General features: G+C 48.7%; 1 protein-coding gene across 4 annotated transcripts in view; it reads right to left on the bottom strand.

Moving 5' to 3' along the window:
* Positions 1-26,556, bottom strand: part of TSPAN18 (tetraspanin 18) — a 334,803-nt gene that overhangs the window by 24,435 nt on the left and 283,812 nt on the right. For 2 of the 4 annotated variants that reach the window (XM_085643447.1, XM_085643448.1), the window contains 3 exons: positions 5,329-5,428; positions 4,172-4,366; positions 3,471-3,545 (listed from right to left, as the gene is read on the bottom strand). In XM_085643447.1, the coding sequence (XP_085499573.1) occupies positions 3,471-3,545; positions 4,172-4,366; positions 5,329-5,391 (333 nt within the window). In that variant the 5' untranslated portion in view covers positions 5,392-5,428. The remainder of the gene's footprint in view (positions 1-3,470; positions 3,546-4,171; positions 4,367-5,328; positions 5,429-26,556) is intronic. The other 2 variants (XM_085643449.1, XM_085643450.1) reach the window with 1 other exon arrangement.

Here is a 26,556-nt window from a genome sequence, read left to right on the forward strand (position 1 = left end):
GGGTTGCTTCATGCAGCAGCCCCCGGTCTCTCCTATGGGCGAGCCCTATCTGTGCCCACGGTGCTGTAGCCAATTCAGGCGCTGCTAATGTTGCAGCATCTTCTTGATTGGCTGAGAGACACCGCGCAGCCTGCAAACCAGGCATTGGGTGCCACGCAAGGTATGGCCAATCACTGTGGCTTATGCGAACAGTGATTGGCCATCATCGTTAGCAGGTGCGCACTGGCAGTCCGTCGTCACCGCGCCACACACACCTCGTGGCGGTGTACACTGTGTGGTACTGGCTGGCTGCTGCTCCTGCTCGTGTTGCCAGGTGAGTTTGGAACTACTTCACTTTACTTAATATGTTATTTTAAATGCTTGGTTAAGTGAAGAATTATTCTTATCTTCCTCTTAAAAATAATAATTAAAAAATGCAATGGCACAAATGAAAGTGTTGTTATTTGAAAACCATGTCTAGTAAAATGGCCACCCGAGTGGATATCTATTTTTCAATTTACATTTCAATTGTAAGTGCATTTGTAAGCGTACGCCACATATATACATACCTTGCAGTCTCCTGATTATTGCATGGGCCTCCGAATCACTTGCAATATTTGCCTAAGTTGCAGATTTGTATTGCCACTGACTGTTTGGAGAACTGTGTCACACTGAACGGGTCGGGCGGGGATAACCTGTTCACCTGGCGAGTACGTTTGGGGGTGAGGGGGCAACAGAGGCACATGGAAGAGAGAACAGGAGGAAGGTGAAGTGAGGGGTGGGGGCGCCTGAGAGGTAGTGGTGCACCGTCGCCGGGAGAGTTGAGGCGAATGCACGGGTGTGGGGGGGGGATGAAAAAGGGAGGGGAAATGTTAGAGGGAGAAACAGTTAAAGAAAGGAAGGAAAGGTTGGGGTTGAGAAAAAAAATAAGAACCGCTTGTCAAAGGTATTGGGTGGGGTGTCAGATTTAAGCTGATAAAGGGAGAAAAGACAGGTGTCGGAGGTCAGAGAAGAACATGGTAGACGAGCGAGTAAAACAGGGTAAGAGAAGGGAGAAAACACGCAGAAGAGAGGCGGCGGGAGGGAAAGGAAAGAAGAAAGGGGAGAGGGCCCCGCCTTCTCCTTCCCGTGCCTCTGTGCGGCCGCAGTCCCTACAGGGAGCCCAACAGCGCCTTGAAGACCGAGTGACATTTCCTCTGCTGCTGGACACCGAGGGGCGAGGCGGGGCAGGAGCCTCAACGCGCCCTGTGGTAAGAGGAGCACAGATGGGCGCTCTCCGCGTCACTCAGTCCTTTACTTTAAAATAGAGCGATCACGTATAGCTCCTAACGGTCTATGGACACCTCACAAATAAAGATCTGTGAGATTAATTTTTAATGCAGTCCCCCACCAGGTGCTTGTAAACACACATTTGTAGGGATTGAGTTAAATTCAATCGAAAGTTGCACGACTCCTTAATGTTGATACACAGTTTGGTATGTATTACGATACTGAAAGTAACTACAGGTAATTTACAATGCAACAAATCCACGTATTGGTTATTGTGACCGTTTTCATGCAAAGAAATGCTTGCATTTTAAAGATGCCAAACTTGCTTTGTAATTTTGAATTAAAGCCTACCTAAAACGTTGATCTCTCATTATCATAGACATCAGTCAGTGGTCTCAGAGCTGGCAAAAATAGTGCCAAGAACACCGGGGTGGCACCGCATTCTTTATTTTCCATCCGTTTTTCATCATACTAACGGAACACTATTTTACTATTCGCTATTAGTGAAATAAAAAAAAATGGCGCATACTTAGCTGGACCGAAACCTTTAGTGGCAGATGCGATTAGTAAATATGGTTTAAATGCATGTTGTGTATGTGCTGGGGGCAGTGTGTTTATGTGAGGCGGCAGTGTATGTGTAAGCATATGTGTGTGAATGAAAGTGAGTGAGTTGGTGACAGCTAGTGAGTGACAGAGGACCAGCCGCGGTGAGTCCTATTCCTGATTATCCCGTAACACCGCTCTCAGTTAATCCTTCCCAGGGACTTTGTGGGCTCCTTTTCAGCAGATTATGTCTAAAAAGTGGATCAGCGCATCTATTAATAAATGGGTGAACATCTTTTTGCAGCCTTGAGCCACAGATCACGTAATGACATTCTATGGCCAATGCATTGCAAAGCACTGCACTGCATAGATCATGGCTTCCTTCTCCTGTGCAGATTCCCTCCTCCTATGTTTTTCCTGGTATTAGGTTCTATGAAAAATTCAAAACCGAGTTTCTTCAGCTGTAGCTCAGCCTATCCGGGCTTGCCTGTGCACAATTTCCATGATTTACCTTTAGAAGGGCATCAATATTTTAAACTTAAAGATTCTTTACATTTTTACCAGCACAAACTTGGACTTAGCTGGATAAGTATCACAAAGTTGCTTTGGGAAGGCTTCTCTAGATATCCAGTACGTAATGAGAACTTTACCAGACTTTTGCCTCTAAGCCAGCAATTTGCAGCACAATATGGTATCTGTCCAGCTCGGAATAAATGTGTCATGGCACTCAGCCGCATGTATTGCTTGAAATGGAAATATAGAAGTATAAGTACTTATTATCCCTAGTACTTGTTTGCTCCAGCAAGTTCTGGTACTTTCTTGGTAAAATTACTAACTGTTTTACAAACCAAAAGCAGTGGCAGACAAAAATACGTCACAATAATATTGTTATCTTTTCCATGAGTCTTATAGTCTGAATTCAGCACCTGAGCATAATAGGACAGAATGTATGAAGCTCTGTGGTAATACTGAATAAGCAGCTACCTATGTTATGCCATCTATTAATGTAATAACTGCACTTTCACAATTGCTTTATTAACCTTCCTGCTTTCTCAAATTTGCTTGAAAATGCACGATTTTTCTTCAAAATTGTCTTGGGGGGGGGGGTAACCCCCCAAAACCCCCCTTTTGGGGTTCGGGCTCGCTCGCTGCGCTCGCTCGCTACCGTGCTGTATGCTAATTCGTTTGCGCCCCACCACTTGAAAATCTCACCCACCGCCCCTGCCTAGAGCTACAGTACATGTACACGGGCGCCGCGCTTTACCGCGATTACTTTCACTTTCGCGGCCGCACGGCCACTTTGCATAGCCAATAGGTCTCGCTTTTGGGACCTTATAAGTATTTAGTTATGCAACTGTTGCATAGCTAAACACTTATAAGGTCCCAAAGGCGAGACCTATTGGCTATGCCAATGCTTGTTATCTTTTAGCTGCTGGCTCTGCCAGTGGGGCGATATTGCTTTGCCACAGCGGAGGAACAGCCCCCAAGTCACAGGTCACATCAGATGTTCATGCTTGTGAGGTTCATATATTAAAAATCACAGAGTTGTTAATTAACAGAGGCTGTACAACTCAGAGTGCCTCTAAAAGGCTTTCTGTGGTTTTAAGGCAAGTAAACCAAGGTTTTCGGCAGGAAGAACGGACATCGCCAACACAACCGAAGAGAAGAAATTAACTTACATTGTCTCTGAAGACGAAAGCCAGGATGGCAGCGGAGAGCTCAGCCAGGAAAATCAGGAGAATGAACAAGAAGAACTGAAAAAGAGGAGAAGGTGGGGGAGGAGTGACGTGTTAGAAATGGTGATGTAATTCCTCAATGAGTGGCGTAGCAAGGGTGTTATGGGTCCTAATGCAAACATGGAAAATAGCCCCCCTGTTCCCAAGATGCACATTTAAAAAATCTTCTGTTATTGGGGTGCAGAGAGCCCCTCACAGCTCTGGACCACACTCCCACTGCATGTGATGCACCATTTATAGGTATGACGCTGTCAAAGGGAGATAAACGCGAGAGCGGAGAGTGATGCTCTGTGTTTCTCTGTTGGTACCCTCCATTAGCCCCCCTCTGAGGTTCACCTATGGTCTCCCCCATCTATGTCACCAATCAGTGTGCAGCTTTGAGTGACATCAGTTATGGAATTTTAAAAACGTGTCTTTCAGGCCTGGGTCTGAACCTCCAGGAGGGATTAACAGTTGATAGGATAGGTGAGCCGGACATGTGTGGGGGGAGGCATTGATCTTGGAAATTTAACGATGGAGAACAAATGGCATGGGATCGGCTTCAGGGAGCTGAAGTGATGCTAATCTATGGAGCAGTTAGGAAACCAATGACACACAATGCTTGGGCCATCAACGGCCAGCATTAAAGAGGAGGGGATACTTACAAACAGCAGCAGGCACTTGTTCTCCCGGATTGCTCCGCAGCAGCCCAGGAACCCAAGGAGAAAGAGCAGTGCCCCCGTGCCCACTACGATGTAGGCTCCCATGACTAGGAGGGGGTTCACAGCAACAATCTCCCGAAAACCAGTGGGGTCCAAAATCACCCAGATTCCGACCCCCAGCAGGCTGGCACCGCAGAGCTGGAACAGGAGAGGACAAAAGCAGTGTTCAGATGTAGTACTGCAGCACTGAACACTCAAGCAGACTGTGCACAGGGCGCAGGATCACACATGTATTTGTACATATACACATAAAAATGATCAGTAAACACATCACTTTCTTCAGGATCATACAGTGAGGTCAAAACTGGGAGTCGCAAGATCTTTAATAGCAGAACCTGGTACTTTCTTGTATTAGGTAAATGGAAGTTCAGGTTGGGGAACAAGACTTTTGGGTTAAAAGGACTTTTGGAGTTGGAGCAGGGAAATGAAAGGGCATGAGTATGCAGGGAAGTAAAAGCCAGCTAGATGCAGTGTACAGGCATTTCCAAATATCATAAAATGTGTGCCAGTGACAAACTTTAGCTCAGCTTTAATGAAAATGAAAAACAGACTTTTGTCCCAAGCCCTCCAAGCAGCGGTTTACGTCACCCAATGCATCTTTCTCCAAAGGCCGATGCCCATGTATGGTTTCTAGAAAATGGTGTTCTGGACAAGCTACCAATTTGAAGCTTTGATTTCAAGGGCTCATTTGCTAGGGCTGGGACTCATGAAGGATCAGAGTGGGAACATTCAGGGGGCCTAAAGAGTGCTATGGGCAAAAACTTTGCTTTGTCTTACAAAGGGCAGTCAGAGGCGCGATAAAGCTGGCTCCTACATAGAGTCTTCATGTGCCTGCTTGGGTAGGAGGTAAGAGACTCGATGGGCCTGGCGGTGTTAGATGCGGAGTACGTCTGTGAATTTACGGGCAGGCATCTTATCCAACACCCAACTGAAATAAAATATATATTAAGTTGTCGGCAGATTTAACCAGACAATGCTTGTCATCGGGACCTACACAGGATCCCCGAGGCGATTGTTTCTTACACTCTAACCCAGACATACATTGGGCTGCATAGAAGACAAACCAGACTGACAGACGAGAGGTGGACAGAAATACTTACAAATATGAAGAAATTGAAGATGAACATAAGGTACTTGATGCAGCTCAGGCAGTCGCCCTCCATGGTGCACGGACTCGCACGGTGCCTCGTCCAGTCACTCCTGCAAGGGAGAGGTTTAGAGTAAGACCCCGGCACTTCCAGAGATCACATTCAGCCTCTAAGGGTGGCCTGGCCAGCCATCATGGTCACCAAGGAAGGGCCCAAGTGTAGCCTCCTGGAGCAGTCTCCCCACAGAACACCCCAGCTCCATTGATCCAGCCCCTTCATGCAAGACCTGGAAATCACATCCATGCTCACGGGCACACCAACAAATATTTTACGCAGGATCCGGAGTATGTCTTGTTTATGATTAGGTCTCCATTTGACGAGTGTAAAGTTAGAAAAATATATATCGGTTGCATGTAACAATCTAAGCATATCACATGTATGAATAAATGTCATGCATACTGTGGCAATGTACACACCGCCCAGGAGGCGCGTGGCGTGTCAGCGAGGTAAATAGAATTGTGAGTTTTAAAATGAAATGTTAACCTAATTATAGGGGTCAGCAAATAAATACATAAACAGCTAAATAAACAATGTAACTGAGATACACCACATATAAATATTGGAATAAAATAATTTAGTAACCACAGAGTTTGGGTTTCTTATAATTGATTGCTGGCCACACTGGAAGGACATGATTCTATATCAGTTTTTTACCTAGCCAGGAAGCGAGGCGCTATAAATAATTCAGCTAGACCTGGACGGGTATTTCCATCGTTTGTGACCAAAATAGCTTTCCTTTATTACACAAAAATACCACAGTTTCTGTTGTAAAAGAAAAACTGCTTGTTTCGATATAAAAGCAATGAAGTGGCATTTTAGTGAGACTGCAGGGTTTGCAGATAGGTATTAACATGTAACAGCATTCAGGGTTCGAACGATCTCTGGGGGTTCAGTAGCACATGGGGCAAAGGTTACATCGAGAGAGAAGCAGAGGTCCAGCGGTGGTACGGCAGATGTTCACCAAAGCAGCCAATCGAACACAGGCCCCGCCCCCAACATCAGCACAGACACCTGGCCCTCACGGTCTGCCTCCAGCGGGCTCTGATCAATACCTTCCTATCCCATAATACAGCGATACTAGGACATCATATGGGATACCCCATCCATGAAGGACTCTTGTATGGGGTTTCACAGGACATGAACGTGTGCCACGTCACTTCCATAGAGTCAGTCCTACACCCAATCGCAAGAGGCTCATTCATAGTCACAAACAGTCAGGGCTCGGGAGTAAATGAAACACAAACACACCAAATGTCTCTTGAGCTTTACTTTTCTAAGTTACGTCCGAACAGAAAGAAGCATTGGCATAGCCAAAAGGTATCGTCTATTCAAGTGCTATTGGATTTGCCAGTATGTTTTACCAGAGTGGCTGCTGTTCAGCATGGGTAAAAGTTCGTAGGGTAAAGAAGAGTGGAGTTAAGTGTCGTAAAGTGGAGTAAGGTGGAGTGTTAGGGAGGGGTGTGGGTTGGCTTCCAGTAGACTTGAGAGGAGTGGAGTGTCATGGAATAGCATACAGAGTTATAGAGGGAGTAGAGTGTCGTAGAGTAGAAGGGCGTAGAGTTGAGTAGCGTAGAGTGGAGCACAGTGTCAGAGTTGAGCAGAGTCGAGTGGCATAGAGTGTTGTGGAGTGGTGTAGAGGGAAGTAGCGTAGAGGGTGCTGTGTAGACTGGAGTAAAGTGTTGCAGAATGGCATACAGCGGAGTAGATTCTCAGAGTGAAGTAGTGTGTCATAGAAGAGTGGAGTAAAGTGGCATGGAGTGGCATAGCGGGATTTGCGCAGAGCATCGCAGAGTGGAATAGTGTCGTAGAATGTCAGAGTGGGGTAGAGTGCTGTAGAGGGGAGGTGCATAGAGTGGAGTAAAGTGCTGTAGAGTGGAGGTGCATAGAGTGGAGTAAAGTGCTGTAGAGTGGAGGCGCATAGAGTGGAGTAAAGTGCTGCAGAGTGGAGGCGCATAGAGTGGAGTAAAGTGCTGTAGAGCGGAGGTGCATAGAGTGGAGTAGAGTGCTGTAGAGTGGAAGGGCATAGAGTGGAGTAGAGTGCTGTAGAGTGGAGGCGCATAGAGTGGAGTAAAGTGCTGTAGAGTGGAGGCACATAGAGTGGAGTAAAGTGCTGTAGAGTGGAGGCGCATAGAGTGGAGTAAAGTGCTGCAGAGTGGAGCCGCATAGAGTGGAGTAAAGTGCTGTAGAGTGGAGGCGCATAGAGTGGAGTAAAGTGCTGTAGAGTGGAGGCGCATAGAGTGGAGTAAAGTGCTGTAGAGTGGAGGTGCATAGAGTGGAGTAGAGTGCTATAGAGTGGAGTAGAGTGCTGTAGAGTGGAGGTGCATAGAGTAGAGTAGAGTGCTGTAGAGTGGAGGTGCATAGAGTGGAGTAGAGTGGAGTAGAGTGCTGTAGAGTGGAGGCGCATAGAGTAGAGAAAAACCGCAGGAGTGTAACCCGTAGACCAAACTGAGATCAGGGTAAATACAATATAATTGCGACAATATCTCAGCAGGAATTATTGGATTATTTACAATTGTATGTACAAGACATTACAAACCACACAGAAAGAACAAGAGGCTACAAATAATTTGATTAATGCGCCCATAGGCATCATATATTTGGAGAAGGTTAATGAAAATATAAACAAATTGTGACAGCACTATTTGGTCAAAATACCAAAATAACCCTAAAGGAGAAAGTGTACAATGTGCTCGTGACAGTGGAGTGACGGCGCAAGTGACAACGTGAAGAAAACCATAGCAAGAGGCGCAAAGCAATATATACAGAATATGTACAGGATAAAAGGTTCAAAAAACAAATTCTTCAATTATTCATTTGATAGTTTTCAAAATTATTAGAGAACCAAAAGATCAAGGGGCGCCAGAAAGAGTTAAAGCTGATTGGCAGAGGTCGACGACGTTTCGATCCTATTTAATTAGGATCATCCTCAGGACCAGGGTCGCATAATTCAGGAAGTGCTGAGGCCCAGGAAAAAGGGGCTCTGTCGTAGAGGGTTCCGTATAGACAGGTGAGCAGATCACATAAGGTCCGGGTAAAACTTCAATAGTAACTCAAGTGAGTTTTCACATCTCGCTAGCAGGAGCGGAGCTGGGGAACCAGGGAGGGGGCGCAGAGGAACACTTCAGTGATTTTGATTGAACAGGTCAAAGGAACAGGGGTCCAATTATTCCAGGAGAAGGTACACCAAGCCGCCACGGACGTGTGCGGTCCTCGAACGATGCCTGGCACCGGACCTTATGTGATCTGCTCACCTGTCCAGACCTTTATGGTCAGTGCAGCCAAGCACTGTAACTCGCTTCCTCTTTCATTGAGATCTATGATCGACTTGCTACAATGTTAGGAGGGTGCTCAAGACCTGGCTTTTCCCCAAGTAATCAGCTGAGTCTTGGTTCCCAAATTTTCTTAGGTGATCCCCTCTTGGATTTTTAGGGCCTTCGATCCTTCTGTCTCTCTCTTTTCTCTGCTACTCTTTGGGTGGCAGAGCGCTTTATGAACTTTATAAATAAATAAGAAATAAATGGCTGGCGCCGATCGAGAGATGCGATGGCCTCCTTCAGGCAGGGCTGCAGGGTTTGCTGAGGGATACTGTGGTCGCCTCATATGAGAAATAGGGTGCCATCTGTGGTTGAGGGTTAGAGTAGTTGCCTCCTCTGCTCCACAGTGCTTTGTGCTGCAGCTCAAGGCTTGAGGGTTCACCTTCTGGGGTCACTTGTATGACTCCTACCGCGCGTCTACCACAGGTGTGAGTTTGAATACCTCTCTCCTGTACCGGTGTTAACATCATTTGTCATAATAACTCTCTGTTGTGTTTTCTGCCCACACGTGAATGGTAAAGTGCTCATCTGCTCGTGGTGACCCCGTTGCTTTCTCAGTTAAGAGCTGAAACGCGTCTTTCATGTGACCAATGTAATGAACCTTAATGTACCGAGCACGGCTAGAATGTTTGTTGTCTGCGCTCAGAAATGTTTAGTTCCCTTGCTGCTGAAACCTGAAAGGGTGCATAATTTTGAGAGTTGTGATGTCCTTGAGAATGAGGGGCCTGAAATGGGTTCATCATTCTGAGAGCTGTGATGTCCTAAGAAAAGGGGGGATCTTGAAGGGATGTCTCATTTGAAGAGAAGTGATGTCCTAAAGAAGGAGGGGCCTGAAAGGGGTTCATCATCCTGGGATCTGTTATGTCCTCATAAAGGGTGGACCTCTAAGGGATGTCTCATTTGGAGAAAGGTGATGTCCTCAAGAAGGAAGGGCCTGAACGGGGTTCATCAGTCTGAGAGCTAGGATGTCCTCATGAAGGGGGGACCTGATAAAGGATGCATCATTCCTAGAGATATGATATCCTCATGAAGAGGTAGGCGTGAAAGGAATGCATCAATTTGGAAGATTTAATGTCCAATCGAAGGAGGGACCTGAAAGGCGATGCACCATTCAGAGAGATGTGCTGTCCTGATGAAGGGAGCATCATCCGGTGAGATGTGCTTTGCTGATGAAGGGGGGGATCATTCAGAGAGAGGGGCAGTGAAGAAAGTGACCCGATTAGGGCCACCCGGGTCACTCGCGGCCACCTCTCAGCCTTCCATACAAATAAAGAGTCGGTCAGACAGTAGAGAATACAAACAAAAGCTATTTATTAGTATGTGCTGAAGCAGAGTCTGGTCTGACCAGCCTCTTCAGATTGCTTCAGAGGGAATGACTTTAGACAACATGGTAAAGCATAAAGTACATTTCCAATACCCGTGAAGTGACGCCCAAACAGGAATTTTCCAGTTTCGGAGCTGGTGAACAAAGGAGGTACAGAAGGATGAGCTACGATCCTGGAACCGGGCACACATTATCTTGCAATCAAGGTTACTCTGTGTGCCCACACCATTCTGAGCTGTGGGAGCAGGCCTATCTAGACAGAAAAGTATTCAGTAATATAGGCAGTTTATTCATTAGCACAGCAAACTCAACCTTGAAGAAATACACGTACAGAGGCACATTGGCAGCTGCTTTTCGATGAGGCAGACACGAGATGAGACAGATGTTAGTTTCGATCACTACCCAAAATGGCGGCTAATACAAAATGGTGCCGCAAATGCTAACTTAAATCGTACAATGCTAGAATGAGTCGACCAAACGCATTTTCAGTCCAACATGCTGTCCTGTTGACGGGGGGCATCATTCAGAGAGATGTGCAGTCCTGATGAAGGGGGCATCATTCAGAGATGTGCTGTCCTGATGAAGGGGGCATCATTTAGAGAGATGTGCTGTGCTGATTAAGGGGGCATCATTCAGTGAGATGTGCTGTGCTAGTGAGGTGTGGGGCAGGTGCATCATTCAGAGCGATGTGCTGTCCTGATGAAGGGGGTATTATTCAGAGAGATGTGCTGTGCTGATGCAGGGGGGCATCATTCAGAGAGATGTGCTGCCCTGATGAAGAGGCGCATCAGAGAGATGGACTGTTCTGATGAAGGGGGTGCATCATTCAGAGAGATTAACCCTGGGTGTAGTTCGCGAAGTAGCACTTGGCGAAGCTACGCAAAGTGCACTTCGCACTACGCGAGCTACGCGTAGCACTTCGCGAACTGCGTAGTACCTTGTTCGCACTGTACCAGATGTCGTTTTCAATGATTGCACAGTGCGGACAAGCAACCGGCACTGTGCAATCACGCGAACTGGTAGTTTCTCATCGCGAGCAGTTGCAAGCATACGCAATGAGAAACCTGACCTCCTCGCGTTGGGAATCTCGCCGGGAGGTTTATTTTCCATGCTCACGATTGCCAACTTGATGTTGCTGATCGCGAACAAGGAAAAAGTCTCGCCGGGATGTCATTTTGCTTGCTCGCGGTCGCCAACTTGACGTTGAGGACCGTGAGAAAGCAAAAATGACCGCAGCACTACGCAACACTACGCTACGCGTGTTCACACTGTGCTACGTGCAATTCGCGTAGTGCGAAGTAGCGCGAACTTCGCAAACTACGCGAGCGTAGCGTAGTGCTTTGCCCAGGCTTAAGAGAGATGTGCTGTCCTGATGAAGGGGGCATCATTCAGTGAGATGCGCTGTGCTGGCAAGGGGGGTGCATCATTCAGAGAGATGTGCTATCCTGATGAAGGGGGGCATCATTTAGCGAAATGTGCTGTGCTGGTGAGGGAGGGGGAGGTGCATCATTCAGAGAGATGTACTGTCCTGACGAAGGGGTGAATCATTCAGAGAGATGTGCTGTCCTGATGAAGGAGGCATGATTCAGAGAGATGTGCTATCCTGATGCAGGGGTGCATCATTCAGAGAGATGTGCTGTCCTGATGAAAGGGGGCATCATTCAGAGAGATGTGCTGTCCTGATGAAGGGGGCATCATTCAGAGAGATGTGCTGTCCTGATGAAGGAGGCATGATTCAGAGAGATGTGCTGTCCTGATGCAGGGGTGCATCCTTCAGAGAGATGTGCTGTCCTGATGAAGGCAGCATCGCTCATAGAGATGTGCTTTCCTGATGCAGGGGTGCATCATTCAAAGAGATGTGCTGTCCTGATGCAGGGGGGCATCATTCAGAGAGATGTGCTGTCCTGATGAAGGGGGCATCGCTCATAGAGATGTGCTGTCCTGATGCAGGGGTGCATCATTCAGAGAGATGTGCTGTCCTGATGCAGGGGGGCATCATTCAGAGAGATGTGCTGTCCTGATGAAGGGGGCATCGCTCATAGAGATGTGCTGTGCTGATGCTGGGGGGCATCATTCAGAGAGATGTGCTGTCCTGATGAAAGGGGGCATCATTCAGAGAGATGTGCTGTCCTGATGAAAGGGGGCATCATTCAGAGAGATGTGCTGTCCTGATGAAAGGGGGCACCATTCAGAGAGATGTGCTGTCCTGATGAAAGGTGCATCATTCTGCAACATTTAAAGTCCTTATGTCTGTGGGACCTGAAAGATGTTTTCCAAACATCCATCAGCCTGTGTACACTGAAGGCGTGTTTTATTCTGAGTGACGGGATGTCCAGCATGTCCTTGTAAACACGAAGCCTGAAGATTGTTTTTTTTCTGACGAACAGGATATCCCTTTCAGGCGTACAGGTTTGTTTTATTCTGAATTATAGAGAAGTATCTCACTGCTGAAGCACTTTCCTCCTTCTGGAGAGGTTTTATCTGACTGGTATTTTTGTCTCTGCCACGTGAGCTCTGAAGGGTTATTTAATTCTGTCACTAGAAGGTCACTCTGCAGGGAGACCTTGAATTGATTGTTTTCTTGTCAGTGAAATAAGTTCTCCAGCGGGTGAAACCCTAAGTGGTAGCTTTACTTGCGCAGTAGATTTTAATATTTGGCACGGTGTGCTGTAATCCTGTCTGTGAGACCAGAGGGATTCCTTGATTCCCTATAATTGTATGTCCTGATGACACCTGAAGAGCTGTTTTATTTTCACCTCTAAGATGAATAAAAGGCACTGTCACAGGTCAGACCTCAAGTGGGTGTCTTTTCAGGGCTGCACAATTTTCTCCTCCGTGTGAGGGTGGGTTCAGGCTGCTTGAAATGATCATATGTTTTTTGTTCCGATAAATACCGACAAAATAGGTGCCCTTTGCAGATGACAAATTCGTTTTTCGCTCACAGAGAGAGAATTCACAGAAATATCATAAAGAAACGTGTTTATGGAAAGCAACAGCTGTGTATATGTGTGTATGGCTGTGTTGTGAATCCATCTGCACTGGAGGAAAGCACATTTCGTAAGAATAGAAGAGATGAAATGCAAGAATTTGCATTCTCTTGCTGTGAAAAAGAAAACTCCCCAGCCCTCACACGTATGACACACAACATTAATAGGAGAGGACCAGTCTAGCATTCGCATATTTTGGGCAGTGTCGTAGTGGGGGGGGAGGGGGCAGAGGGGCGGTTGACCCGGAGCAAAATTCTTAGGGGCATTCTTAGGTGCGCAATTATTTTTTTAGAAAAGTGGAAGGATACTGGCCTTGCCCCTGATGCTGGCATCCCATGCTCCGCCGCGGGTGGGCCACCATATTATACACAATCACTCCAGCTCTTGCAGTGGCAGGCCCCCTCGTGGCCAGAAGAGGCCAGCAGCTTTAGCAGCAGCCTTTAAGAGCAGACCACATCACAGCAGAGATCACCCCTCCGGACTTCGCTAATAGAAAGAGAAATCTTGTTTATCTACAAGAGCGACTCAAGGGCCTCATCTAAGCCTTTTTTGCAGTTGCAAAACCTGAGCTCCAAAAAGTCACAGAATTTGTGACTTGGAAAAGGCAGGTCACAATGGGGCAGAAATTGGTTTCCGAATCACACAATGGTCTTTGCAATTGTTTGTAAACTGGACAGAGGACATGGCGTGGACGGAGAAGCCCTCCCCCTTCTGAGTTGCATTGGCACCAATGTTTTCTGACCACATTCCAGGTGAAAGCAGGTGGAAGCCGTTCTCAAAGTGGAAGCCTCCATTTTGTAAATGCCAGCTGCAGGCCCAGCATGACCACCCCCCCCCCCCTCCCCCCCAGGGTCACAGCGACAGCAGCCCTGGGAGCTTTACAGGACCTCAGCAGTATGTGAACGCAAACCTAAGGCCGGAGGTCCGCTGGCCCTCGCAGGCTTCCATCCCTGAACCCCCCCGCCATTCGCAGGAGGTCACAGAATGGATCCTCCCTCCTGCCTATCACTACAGTAAGAGCCTTTGCCACTGTCTGCGAATGGCAGATTTACAATACGACTAGAAGCCAGCGTGTAAAAACCATCAACTGCTTTGTGGTGAACCGTTGTATATCATGCCCCACTTGGGTTACTCTAGATCACGCAACAACCTCACAAGCCGCATGGACCTGGGACATGCTTCATACGTTGACAAGATTCAAACACGCAAGAGTTTTTCTGGGCGCTTTGCCCTTTCAGTCCTAACAGATTGTTCAATTGACTGCTTCATTCAAGAAAGGCCATTGATGCTGCAGGTGCATTTGTTGGCACTGAAGAGTGATTGGCCCTTGCACGGTTCTGCACAAGTCCTCACTTCAGCCGCACTGATGCACCTCAATTCAGTGACCAATGAAACCCCGCTCTGCCGACAACCACCAGCAATCGCTCTGGGTATCCTTCCAACCCACCCTTTTTCGTCCACCGTGCCACTCCAGATAGAGGCCCATCTGTGTACATCGGTAGCGACCCTTCTCCACCGTAAACTCCATAAGGGACCACATGCAACCCCAGACCGGCTTCAACCTAAGCTCATCAGTGAGTATAGCTGGGATTCTGTGGCACAGTGAGAAGGGACCCACGTCTGGGCACATCCTTGGCCACTTACACCATTACATCAAACACACAAAAAGCGATGGGAGATGTACTCGAAATGTCTAGCCACTGGCAATGGCTCGTAGTAGCATTCCACCCCATCGTTTCTTGCCCACATTGAACTTTGCAGCCTGACGCTTTGTGGCCTAGCATTCCAGCATCCAAAGCTACTACATAGATGTACAGTGCTGAAAGCAGAAAGCAGTAACGTGGAAGTGTTATGCAGCAAAATAAATGTAATTAATTGGTGCAAAAACAAAGAGCGAGAACTAAATAAAGCAGAAGAAAATTTTGATTTGATACTTGATGTCTAGATTAAAAGGCAATCTAGAAATAACCTCATCTGCAGCTGCAGGACACATGAACCTTTTTACCACCACTGCAGAGACATTACCATATCTCTGTAGAGAGGTAAGACGGTCTATGCTCTACGTACAGACCCAAGATTTATTTATTTATTTGTGTATTTTGTAGAGCGCAACAGCTGCCCCAACGGGGCGTCCCGGCGCTGATAAATCAAGGAACTAGAGGCTAGGCACCGAAGGGGCATTATATGAGGAAGAGATGGGTTTTCAGGGACTTTCGGAATGCTAATTCGGTTTGGCAGGATCGTAATGCAACCGGGAGGTTATTCCAACACCGAGTGGCACAGACCTCGAATGTTTTCCCTCCGGCGCGAGTACGATTAAATCTGGGGGTTTCCAGTAGAAGTAGGGAATTTGAGCGTAATGTCCTGATGTTGACATAAGGTTTCAGAGTGCTTCTTAGATGGGCCGAGCCTTTGCCCTTGGAGGCCCGGAAAGCCAAGGTCATGGCCTTAAAAATACATCTCTTGGAAATGGGGAGCCAGTGGAGTTTGCGGAGGTGTGGGGAGATGTGATGTCTGGCAGGAATTCTCTCCACCAGCCGAGCAGCAGCATTCTGGACAGTCTGTAGCTTGTGGCATAGGCCTGCTGTGATGCCAAGGTATAGTGCGTTGGCGTAGTCCAGGTGAGATATTATCAGGGCTTGTACCACAGTCTTACGGCAGTCCATCGGTAGGTAGTTGATGAGCCGTCTAATTGTCTTGATCTTAGCAAAGCAGGATGCAGCTACTGTTTGAACCTGGGCGTTGAAACTGAGATGATTATCCCAGCGCACTCCCAGGTTTCTCACCGAGTCTTTAGGCGTGGGGGCATGGCTGAGATCATTCGGCCACCATAAATTAGAATCAAGAGGGGATGATGAGTTAAAAAACAGAATCTCTGTCTTTCCAGCGTTGAGTCGGAGGGAATTGGAGTCCATCCAGCTAGAGATGTCTCTAAGACAGTTTTTCAATGGGTCGAAGGCAGAGGCAGTGGGGGTATCAAAAGTAAAGAGTAACTGAATGTCATCAGCGTAGGAGGTGGATTTAATCCCAGTTTGCGCAATCAGTTTAGCCAAGGGGGAGAAGTAAACATTAAACAAAAGCGGGCTCAGGGAGGAGCCCTGAGGAACTCCCCATTTTAGTGGTCTAGCGGTGGAGGTATAGGGAGGGGTGTATACCTGCTGAGTACGGTCATCCAGGTAGGAAGAGAGCCATCTCAACACTGTACCGCCGAGGCCTAGGTCTCTCAGCCTTCTCAGCAGGATCTTATGAGAGACGGTGTCAAATGCTGCTGAGAGATCCAGCAGCACTAACACCGCCCTCAGATTCAGATTCAAGATTCAGGCGGAAGACTCACGATTTGTAAAGCCAAACATGCCGTTAATTAGGCTTTTCCCTTACTGAAATTGTCCCCACTATAGTACAAGTCAATGGGGACAATATATCCCCTATTGTTATCTCCATGTTTCTGCTTTGAAAACCCTGGCATGCAGCCCAGGAACAGTGCATTGGCAAGCCTCCAGCCCATCACTGCTTCACCAGCCCTGCCAAGTACCATGCATCAGGTGTTAGACTAACGCATGTCGGTGCGGTGGTCCGCATCACCGCACTGAAATGCGAAGTCACGCATTTATAAAACCTCGTCCGATGTCAAGTCAGTGCCAGCTGGTAATTAGCACCACTTGGAGAAAGATGGCAGCTCGCAGTCAGCGCTGCTTGCTCAGACTTAGGGGCTGGACCAGCTGGCTTTGGGCTGCCTTTAGGGGCTACAATGTAGAAACTTCACCCATAGTGGGCTGGTGCTGAATTGACCTTCGCTAACCTCACGCAACAACTAAAGTGAATCAGTGTCTGCATGACTTGCCCTGCACCCAATGTCCGATAGACTGAGACTGACAACTCACCTAGCTATAAGCGCCATGCTGCCGGCAGTGCGAGCATGTGTCAGAACAGTCAATTTACATTTGGCAGTGGGCACCGCACATTGTTTGCCGGCCCCCGAGGTCCTACTGCGACTATGGCCGCCTGCGACCCGTCCCAGACTGCAGCCGCCACTGGAGTGGTGCTACTTCAAGTTTGGCAGACAGCTTGCACGAGCCGTGATGTCCTGCACTGTGGCCGCTGTCTGCAGCCTGACCCATGAAGAGGGAGTCATCGGGGCGGGCTGCTGGCATCTTCAAAAGTCACAGGTGACACCCCGGGGTGCAACTAGCCTTGAGTCAGGTTGATAGTAAACCATGCCCACCCATATGTATACCAGACATGGTGTTAAAACGGCCTAAGCACGGTGGCCATCGCGCAGGCTCTGCACACTGCGGACCATGCTAAACCTATTCCAGCACGGTGGCATTTAAATAAACAAAGCACACTTGTGAATGCTCTTTCCTGTGCAGCCATGCCCGTCACTGGCGACCCTTGATAGACTGCGCAGGAAACTGAGAAAGTGCGGTGCAGCACAGGATGGCGATACAAAATAATTTATTAAAATATTACCCAGTCATTTCCTCAGTCAACTGCAGCCTACCAGACAGGTTAATTTTGATGAATGTTCTTCAGTTAATGACTGAACAACAGTTCACCACATGCCCTTTTTCAATCACGTGACACAGTTACAGTGCACTGTCACCAGGGTCACCATCATGGCCCGTGCGACAGCGAGCTGAGACTTATCGCCACCCAGTGCAGCTTACATTACGCCTCAGACTCAGTGTAGCCGATAGGACACACAGGCAGCAGCCCCTCTCTGCTGACACAGACCAAAGCCTACATGCAAAACCGTTGGAAAATGAGGCAGCATCTGTGAGGCCTGCACAAATAACATGACTACATTTGACCTTCACTGGGAACCAAACACCCAACTGTAGCGCCTGACTCTCAGAGGGTAGCGTTGCAGAGCAGTCTGAGGCTTACTCAATGGAGGTGGTGTGGGCTAGTAATCGCCATTTGCAGGTGCGCAAAAATAACACTCAATAATTGATTGTCCAGTCTGTACTTTGCTTTATAAAAGTAAGAGTACATTTATTAAACACACACACTACTCAATACTATGCACCAATTTACAAATATACATAAGCTGTTGGAATTACTTTGTTACATTGCTTAACATCTCCACCCCTCCAGCAGGGGGGGTGGGGTCTAGTACCACCACTCCCATGTATGCACATCATCTTGCCCCCAATGCAATTAGTTGAACATAACCTGGGGCGTGGGTACTGCGCACTGGCACCATCCCAGTGGCGACCCGCCCCATTACCTCAACAAGCATTTAAAATAGGTATACCTGCCCTGGTGACACACAACCCTGATGGAGCATTTCCTACTGACCATAAAGTATGCACCTCTATATCTTAAGGGCAAGCAGTCTGGGGTCTTCACCTAAGTGCAGCAGCAAGAATCCATGTTTAAGCACACTTTAGAATGACAGTACTCAGCACATTTGTGGATCATTAGAATGCATTGCAATTACCGCCCCTAAAGGCATCACAGATTAAATCACAGAGTTACGCATATACAGCCAGACACCCTAGCAGGAATGTCTGGCCACATAACCCCACTTTGCTTATGACATCACCTTATACCAGTACTTCACATTACACATGTGACCTTCAGTCCCACTAAAAGAAATTACCATTACTAAATGCATTTCTGGTGCAATTACCCCTCTTCACCTCCATGAGATGCCCTTCTCCAGACATCTCCAACTCAGCCCTTCACTCCTATGATGCAGTTCTCATTACACCCTCAGCTGTAACACAAAAGTTCGAGCCCAGAAGGTGTTAAATGCAGACTGAGCCCTTGAGGAGCTATTACTTTCAAATCCCTAGGAAACTTAGGGGGGGCGTCTCTTCGTGCTGGGGTGGAGATTGCGCTTCTCCAGCAGCTCCCCCAGCACCTTTTCACAATTGAGGGTGACCCCCCTTCTCTGAGGCGCCACCAAAACGCCCAAAACGATCATTACCCCATGCCTTGCAAGGCATTATGGGGCGCTTCAGACTCCTGTTCATGAATAATAGATTAGCGGCTCTCCCGCTGTGCCAGGGAGAGCCGCTCTGGTGATGCTGGCGGCTTCACTGCATCTTCCCTCTTCGGTGAGGGGCCCGGTCCCACCCGGACCCCCAGGTGGTGGTTCCAGCTCGGGGAGCCCACCCTGACCGATCAGCGGATTTTCGGGGCCCCGGTCCAACCCGGGCCCCGCGATGCTGCACCTTCTCGTTCGGGGACCCTGTCTCACCCGGGACCCCTGCCTCCCTTCAGGGTTGGAGGGCAGCCTGGGGAGCCCACCCCCAGCTGGCTCCCCGCGCGGCCAGCACCCTAGTGTGCTGGCGCAGGAGCCGGCTGGGCACTTCTGGTCTGCTTGCAGGCAGACGCGTCCTCAGGTTCGCTGGACTGCGGGAGAGTGCGGCGGCACTCCCCCGGCCTCCTCCCATTCTTCTTCGGCGGGGGCCAGGGTGGGCTCCTGGCCCCCCAGGGGGATATCTTCACGGGGAGCGTGACGGCGCTCCCCGTCTTGACTTCAGGGCCCAGGGATGGGGTCCTGGGCCCCTACCTACCTCTTCGCAGGGGGTGACACGACAGCGCACCCCCGTCTTCATCTTCGGTGGGGGCCAGGCTGGGCTACTAGCCCACCTGCAGGGCACTTTCATGCCCGGGCCCCTACAGACCTCTTTGTGGGGGGGGAGCGCGACGGCGCTCCCCGGCTTCCCTTCTTCTGGGGCAGCCCCCGGGGACCTGACCCACCCCGGGGGCATCTGAGACCGGCAGCTGAGCCCCACGCGCTTCGCCGTCGGTCTTCTTAGGGGTCAAAGGTTGCCTACCTTCCGGGGGCCATATCTCAGCCCCTGGGGGTCCGATCTGCCACATTTTTGCGTCCTCTTGCTCCTAGTGGTGCCCCACAGCCACTGGGAGCACTCATCTTCACCCTCCGGGTCTCCAAGTGGGGGCATTCTACAGAGAACGGTCTTCACTGGCTCCCTGCGCCAGCCTTTCGCCTGGCTCCCCTCCTGGGCCTCTCTTCTTCCTGCGCAGAGACCCCTGCTTCAGCGCACCGGTCCTGGGCTCTTCTTATTGCGCTGTTAGGGCCCTGGGGGGCACTCAGGGGGGTCCTCCTTCCCACTACCCATTGCCAGGTTCCAGCACCTTCCGCCTCAGCAGACCCCACCCCAGAGAGCGCTTCTCTTCCTGTGCAAGCACTTTTTAAAAGTTGAGTAGGGGGCTGGCAGGAAGTCTGTTTGTCCTATCAAACAGCGACACATCACTTCACTGCACCTGCTCCCTCCTTCCTGCCCAGCCTCTGGGTTTGTTCACAATGGCGTAGTCCATGGTCTCTGGCCACATGGTCTCTGAAAAAGCTTCCCCCCTCGCTGCCTTCCCTCCTTGGTGCAGCCTGGTGCCTGGCACCCAGTGATAGCTGCTGATGGATGAATCTGTAGCCCCACCCATCTTCTCTTCGTGGAGAGGAGGCCCTTGCTTGTGGAAGAAAGGTTATCAATCCATCCAGCTGAGTCAGCCCCCAGCCAGGCCCTGGTTATGACTGACTCAGAGAAATGTGACATTTCTGGATGACCCAAAAGCAGTACAAAAATGACTTTGGACTCTGCAGAATACTCCTTTCCACCTCGGTTACAGTGGACTTTAGCGTGTGTCTGTAATCTGTAGGCCTTATGAAGTTACTCTAGCCCATGGGCTCCACATCCCCATAGGGGGGGATAATGAAGTGAAAAACAGTAAAACACACAGACTTTCCCTGGCATGTTCCTTCCCAGTGTATAAAGCATATTCCATGTCACCACCCAATTCTGCACAAGTCCTGCCACACCATTCCCTCTGTAGCTGCTCCTGGACTGTGCACGATAGGAATCTCCCCTACACGTGTGCACACGCATGTACACATGTGTCTGCATGTAACCAGCTCGGTGTCCCTTACTGCAGCTGCTGCGCAGTGGCCTGGTCAAGCCAGGGGGCATCGGTAAAATCCCCATGCAGTCTCTTATATCCTGATTTCATTGGGGGTGAGTCCCAACTTATGAGGCTCCCCCACAGTAAAAGCTCAACAATTAGTTGCTCAAAAAGCGAAAAATCCGGGCGGCCCATAGTGTCAGAACCACCTTCTAACAAATACCCATAACAGAGCACTGTACAATCTGAGGCCAGTCCTGAAAGGCCAGGCCCGGCCTCTCTGCTGACAATCCAAAGCCTACATGCGATACCCATAACGGAGCATCGTACAATCGGAGGCCAGTCCTGAAAGGCCAGGCCCGGCCTCTCTGCTGACAATCCAAAGCCTACATGCGATGCCCATAACGGAGCACCGTACAATCGGAGGCCAGTCCTGAAAGGCCAGGCCCGGCCTCTCTGCTGACAATCCGAAGCCTACATGCGATACCCATGACGGAGCACCGTACTATCTGAGGCCAGTCGTGAAAGGCCAGGCCCGGCCTCTCTCCTGCAATAATCAGCAAAGCAACGCCGAGGGCCCTCAGCCCCACCTCAACCTGGCCCGAGTCTTGCTTGGCACGGGTGAGCTGAACACTGCGGGTGTGAATGGGGTTTAGATGGACTGGGAGGGGCAGGTCGGCTCTGGTGGATATGAATGGTGCTAGTTCTAATGAATACACTGGGAGGGGGGGGTAGGTGGTTCATATTTAGAAGGGGGTTCTAGAGTACTGGGTAGAGACGGGCTGAGTTTGCTCTCAAGAAGTGTCACTCATAGTCGTTGAAATGTCACTCATATTGGCACTGAAATTTTGAAAATGTCACACATAGCAATCCAAAACCGTGGCAGCTATGCTTCACAAGCACAGGTGGGGTGGGCCTTCTCCAGTTGTGTGTTCCCCCCTCCCCTCCCCCCCCCACACACACTACCCCTTTCTCCTCTGGGCCCTGATGGCGCAGCCGCACCGGCGCCATTACGCGCGCAGCGTGCGCCACTTACGCGGCCAGGCCCGCCCCGACCCAGCGGCCTCCTTTCCATCTCTGCTGAAGGCGCTTTCACGGCGCCCTGTGTAATCCCTGTCATTATTTGGTTTTTCTGTGCCCAGAAGCTGCCGCCTCCTTGAGACGTCGCCCTCCCACCTGGGCGTCTTTGTCCAAGGGCACAACTGCCTCTCCGGCTGAAACGGCCCCAGCGGGAGAGCTTTACGCGCAAATGCGCCAAAGAGGCCGCGCTCGCCTAAGTGCCCTTTTCAAGAGGCGCCCCCACGGACTGCATTCAGTGCCCCTCAAGCCGAGAGGAACGAAGGTTAACAGAGAAGGTTTTTCCTTAAGCCAGGCGGGGCGTGGTTTCCGAAAAGAAGGCCTGGCCGGGTCTGGCTTCAGGCGACATTATTCTTTCACAGACTGCCTGGGAGAGTATACACCTAGCGCCTTGAAGAAAGACAAATGCACACAGTGACAGACGTCACAACAGCCTGGAATAGAATACACCCAGCTCCTTGAAGCATGACACGTTTACAGCGACAGCCCTCACAGACTGCCTGAGCGAGTAAACACCTAGCTCCTTGAAGCAAGACACGTGCACTCCGCGTCAGTCCCCACAGACTGCCTGGGACAGTATACAACTAGCTCCTAGAAGCAGGACACGTGCACACAGCGACAGCCCTCACAGACTGCCTGAGCGAGTAAACACCTAGCTACTTGAAGCAAGACACGTGCACACAGCGACAGCCCTCGCAGACTGGGAGAGCACCTAGCTCCTTGAAGCAAGACACGTGTACAGTGACAGCCGTTACTGCACACAGATACCGACGTCATACTGGGAGAGGGTTAACCAGTCCTTGCACCCACACACTCCTACACACGTGCTTCTTAACCTCGGACAATGGTTCCACGTGTACATTTTACCTTAAATATGGAGTGTAGTCATCCGCTCACTCTGGTAGTTCCTAATAAGTATAACTGCTTTCTCACAAAGCACAGATGGGGTAGCTTGGTGGATGAATGCATTGGCTGCAGTGACGTCGATGGAAAGAGCAGCACGCAGCCACTAGTTACAAAGGGGTCGTTGATCCTGTATCGAGAGCCGGCTCTGTCGCGTGCTCCACATGGGCTTACAGATCGGGCGCAAACTCTGGCCCATGCAGGAGGCAGCCCTCTCAGTACGTGCCGGTAAAATCGGGCGCAAACGAAAAGTGTGCGCCATTCTACCTTGCCCCTCCCCATCTCACCTCCCCCGTCCCTTGCGGCGGGCAGCGGGGGGCGGAGCGCAGCACGGAATCCTGGCAAACTGAGCCCGGTTAATCCTGCTTCCCGGTGCTATGGTGATTAGCAGGTGCGCGATTTGCATCCGCTATTTGCATCTGAATTGTAATCAGGGCTCCGTGATGGGCAATTGTAAGGCGACTGTTAAGGCCTGGCTTCTAGAGCAGGGATGAACTTCGGGTCATGACTGCTGACTCAACTATCCTTCGGATGCGCGTTTATCTGGGACCATGACACAGGGCTTTAAGTTGGCCGGGTCTCGCCGGTGCTCAGACCCGGAAGTATTTATAAACAGACATCGAAGCGGGTACGTGTCTGGCCTATATGGATGTCCATAGCATAAATGGCGAAAACACTGATCGATTTCTGAACAATGGATGTAAATGTCAACCGCCAATTAGCTCCTGTGTATTTTCACTTTTTTTTTTCATTCTCCAAGAGTGGTAGCTATTTCCAGGATGTTGTGTTGTGGATTTTTGTGTTTGTAGCATACTACTTCTGTATCGTGCAAACTTAAAACTGAGATGCACCCAGGTGTATACACAGGACCGTGATAGCGTGCTCGGGAGGCAAGGCTGAAGCGAGTTTCTCACAGCGCCAGTCAGAGTCTCCTAAAGGTGTTCAGAATACATGCTCATCCAATCCTTGGCCTCTCTGCAGCGCACAAAGAACATTAGTCAGGATTCCATTAGAAATCTTGATTCTCTGCAAATATGTTTGAAGGGGCAGAAGGTTGTCAAAATATTGACAAAGTGAAGAAAATGCAGTGCTTCTGGGCGAGTGGGTGCGTGAGTTCTGGGGGTGGTGAAGTGCAGGTGATGCGAGGAAATGCATTCAGCAGAGAGTGAAAAGGGGCGCTGAAGAGAAAAGAGATGAGGTGTAAGATTTACAGACGAATAAGATGCGGAGGTAAAAAGGATGTACATCTCTGACCCAGTGAACATAACAGGAGTGACAGAGACTATCTGAAGACCACCACTGTGAAGAGGCTTAGTCCCACAGTTTTAGAATTAAACATTTTTAATATTTATTATTTACATCAAAATCATTGCTGTTACTCACTAATAATCAGCTAACAACCATTGGCAACTGACTGGTTCTGGGTGTATATCAGATTTTGTGTTATACATCGGGATGCAAAGTCAGAAAGCTCAGAGGGGAACCACAATCCTGGTCATGGGGCACACTATGGGAATCTCAGAAAGTTAGTTTACGTCCTCTTCTTAATTACATAGAACACCACTCACTTTTTTCATCCCACTTAAAGCCGTGCCATTAAAGTTTGTAATTGCATCACCTGCTAGCTCCTGTTCCTAGAAATGAGCGTCGTTTGAAGCACTATATAAAACTTTTTTTTTTTTTAACCTTTTGGGACAGCCTTACATACTGTGCAGCGGTACGAAAACATGTCATTTAATTCTTAAAGTCTGCTTGTTGAGGCTTTGAGCAGATGGCGGCTGCTTCTAGCGCCATGTACAGGTGGGTAAAAGCTGTGAAGCGCTGTAAGCCTGTACAAGAAACGGAGGCGCTGTGTGCTGGGCTCCTGATGTCAAGACAGAATCTACTTTGGAGTCCACGGAAATTATTTTGCGTTTCCAGATCCAGTCTGATGTTCGTGGGAATATTCACAAGGCGAGGAATGTGCAGTTAGAAGCATCCTTTAAAGAAACAGGATCGGGACAAAACATAAGGCATTCCTAGTGCCTTAAATTCCTGCACATGTGTATTACAATGTGCACTGATATTTACATAATCAAATCTGGTTATTGTTTTTGTATTGACCTGAAGTGTTCATCAGCCTTAACATGTATCTATGTTTCTTGATTCCCGTAGGTCTAGAAGACATTTTATTTGGGGTAGTACCTCTGTGCATTTCCTGCCTCTCACGGTAAAGCGTGGCCTCACTTTCCATGTTGGCAAACAGAAGTGTGACTTGATAAAAATAATAAATTCAGCAGTATGTGTCTTTATCTTAATTTCAAGGACTTTTTACATTCTCCCCTCCTCCCTCCCCCCCCCCCCCCAAGGATCCCGCCTCCTGCTTATTACACAGTTTTGATTACGTAATAGTTTCTGTCACTGTTATGCTCCAAAGACTTATATTGAAATAATATGTATATGTCCAAAATTGCATGTACTTTAGCCAGTCAGTCAGTCAAAAGATACTTTATTCGGTTCATAGCAAAAACCATAAAAGTAAAACACGTAGTACATCAAAGTCAAGACCACTATTTTAAATGTGAGAAAACGATGGTGCAAATTTTTTTACAAACCATACAATACAATTACATATATATATGAAAACATACATTATAAATATCATTAAAAAAGGACAATACAAACACGTTAAAAATAGAAACAAAACACTTTCAACACAGCCTGTAAAGGCTTCACCCCTAGTTTACGCGCGAAGTCCAAAACAGCCAAAATAGACCTAGCAAAGGCATTACGTTTAGCAGCTAATTGAGGCAACCAGGTGGACTTATCGTCAAAAATAACCCCCAGATATGGAAATCTTGTAACCCTAGATAGAACATTCCCTTCACAGTGCATAGTCTTGAGTCTTTTGGGCTTACTGCCCACAATCATTACATGCGATTTTAAAAATTTCACACTTAAATCCAGTGCTTTCATAAAATTGGCAAATAGGTTTAAAAGACGTTGCAGCCCCACTGCTGTGCGCGCTATTAAGGCGGCGTCGTCTGCATACAATAAAGCTGGAATGGAATACTTACCCGCCCTTGGAATATCCTTACACGCCTCCGTTAGAGCAGCACCCAGGTCATTAATATAAAGGGTGAAAAGTAGGGGGGCTAAAATACACCCCTGCCTAACCCCATTGGTGATCCCAATCTTGCCCGTACAGTTACCTAAGCGGTCATATCTAACTGTGGCGGTAAGGTCCCTGTGTAAATCAGCAAGAAAATACACAATGTTTTTATCAATGCCAAGCTTAAGGAGCAATCCCCAAAGTTTGGACCTATTCACTCGGTCAAAAGCTGAGGAAAGGTCCATAAAGGCTAAATATAGCGTACCCCTTTTGGCAATGGTGTATTTTCCAATTAGTAGGTAAAGGTTGAGGCTTTGATCTATAGTGCCTCGTCCCTTCCTAAACCCATATTGCAGGCATGAAAGGGTATCAGTATCCTCCAACCAAGCTGTTATTTTACCTAAAACCACTCGTCCCAATACCTTCACCGCAGAGTCAATAAGAGATAGGGCGATAACAACTGGGATCCCCTCTATTGCCTTTCTTAAAAATGGGTACGATAACAGATTCAGACCAAGTGTCCGGAATACCTGCAGTACATACCCTGTTAAAAACATTTGTTAAAACTGTGGACCAGGTCTTGAGATCTGATTTAAAGAGGTCTGCTGGCAC

Source organism: Triturus cristatus, chromosome 3_1 (genome assembly GCF_964204655.1).
Source record: "Triturus cristatus chromosome 3_1, aTriCri1.1, whole genome shotgun sequence".
In the NCBI taxonomy this organism is placed as follows: domain Eukaryota; kingdom Metazoa; phylum Chordata; class Amphibia; order Caudata; family Salamandridae; genus Triturus; species Triturus cristatus.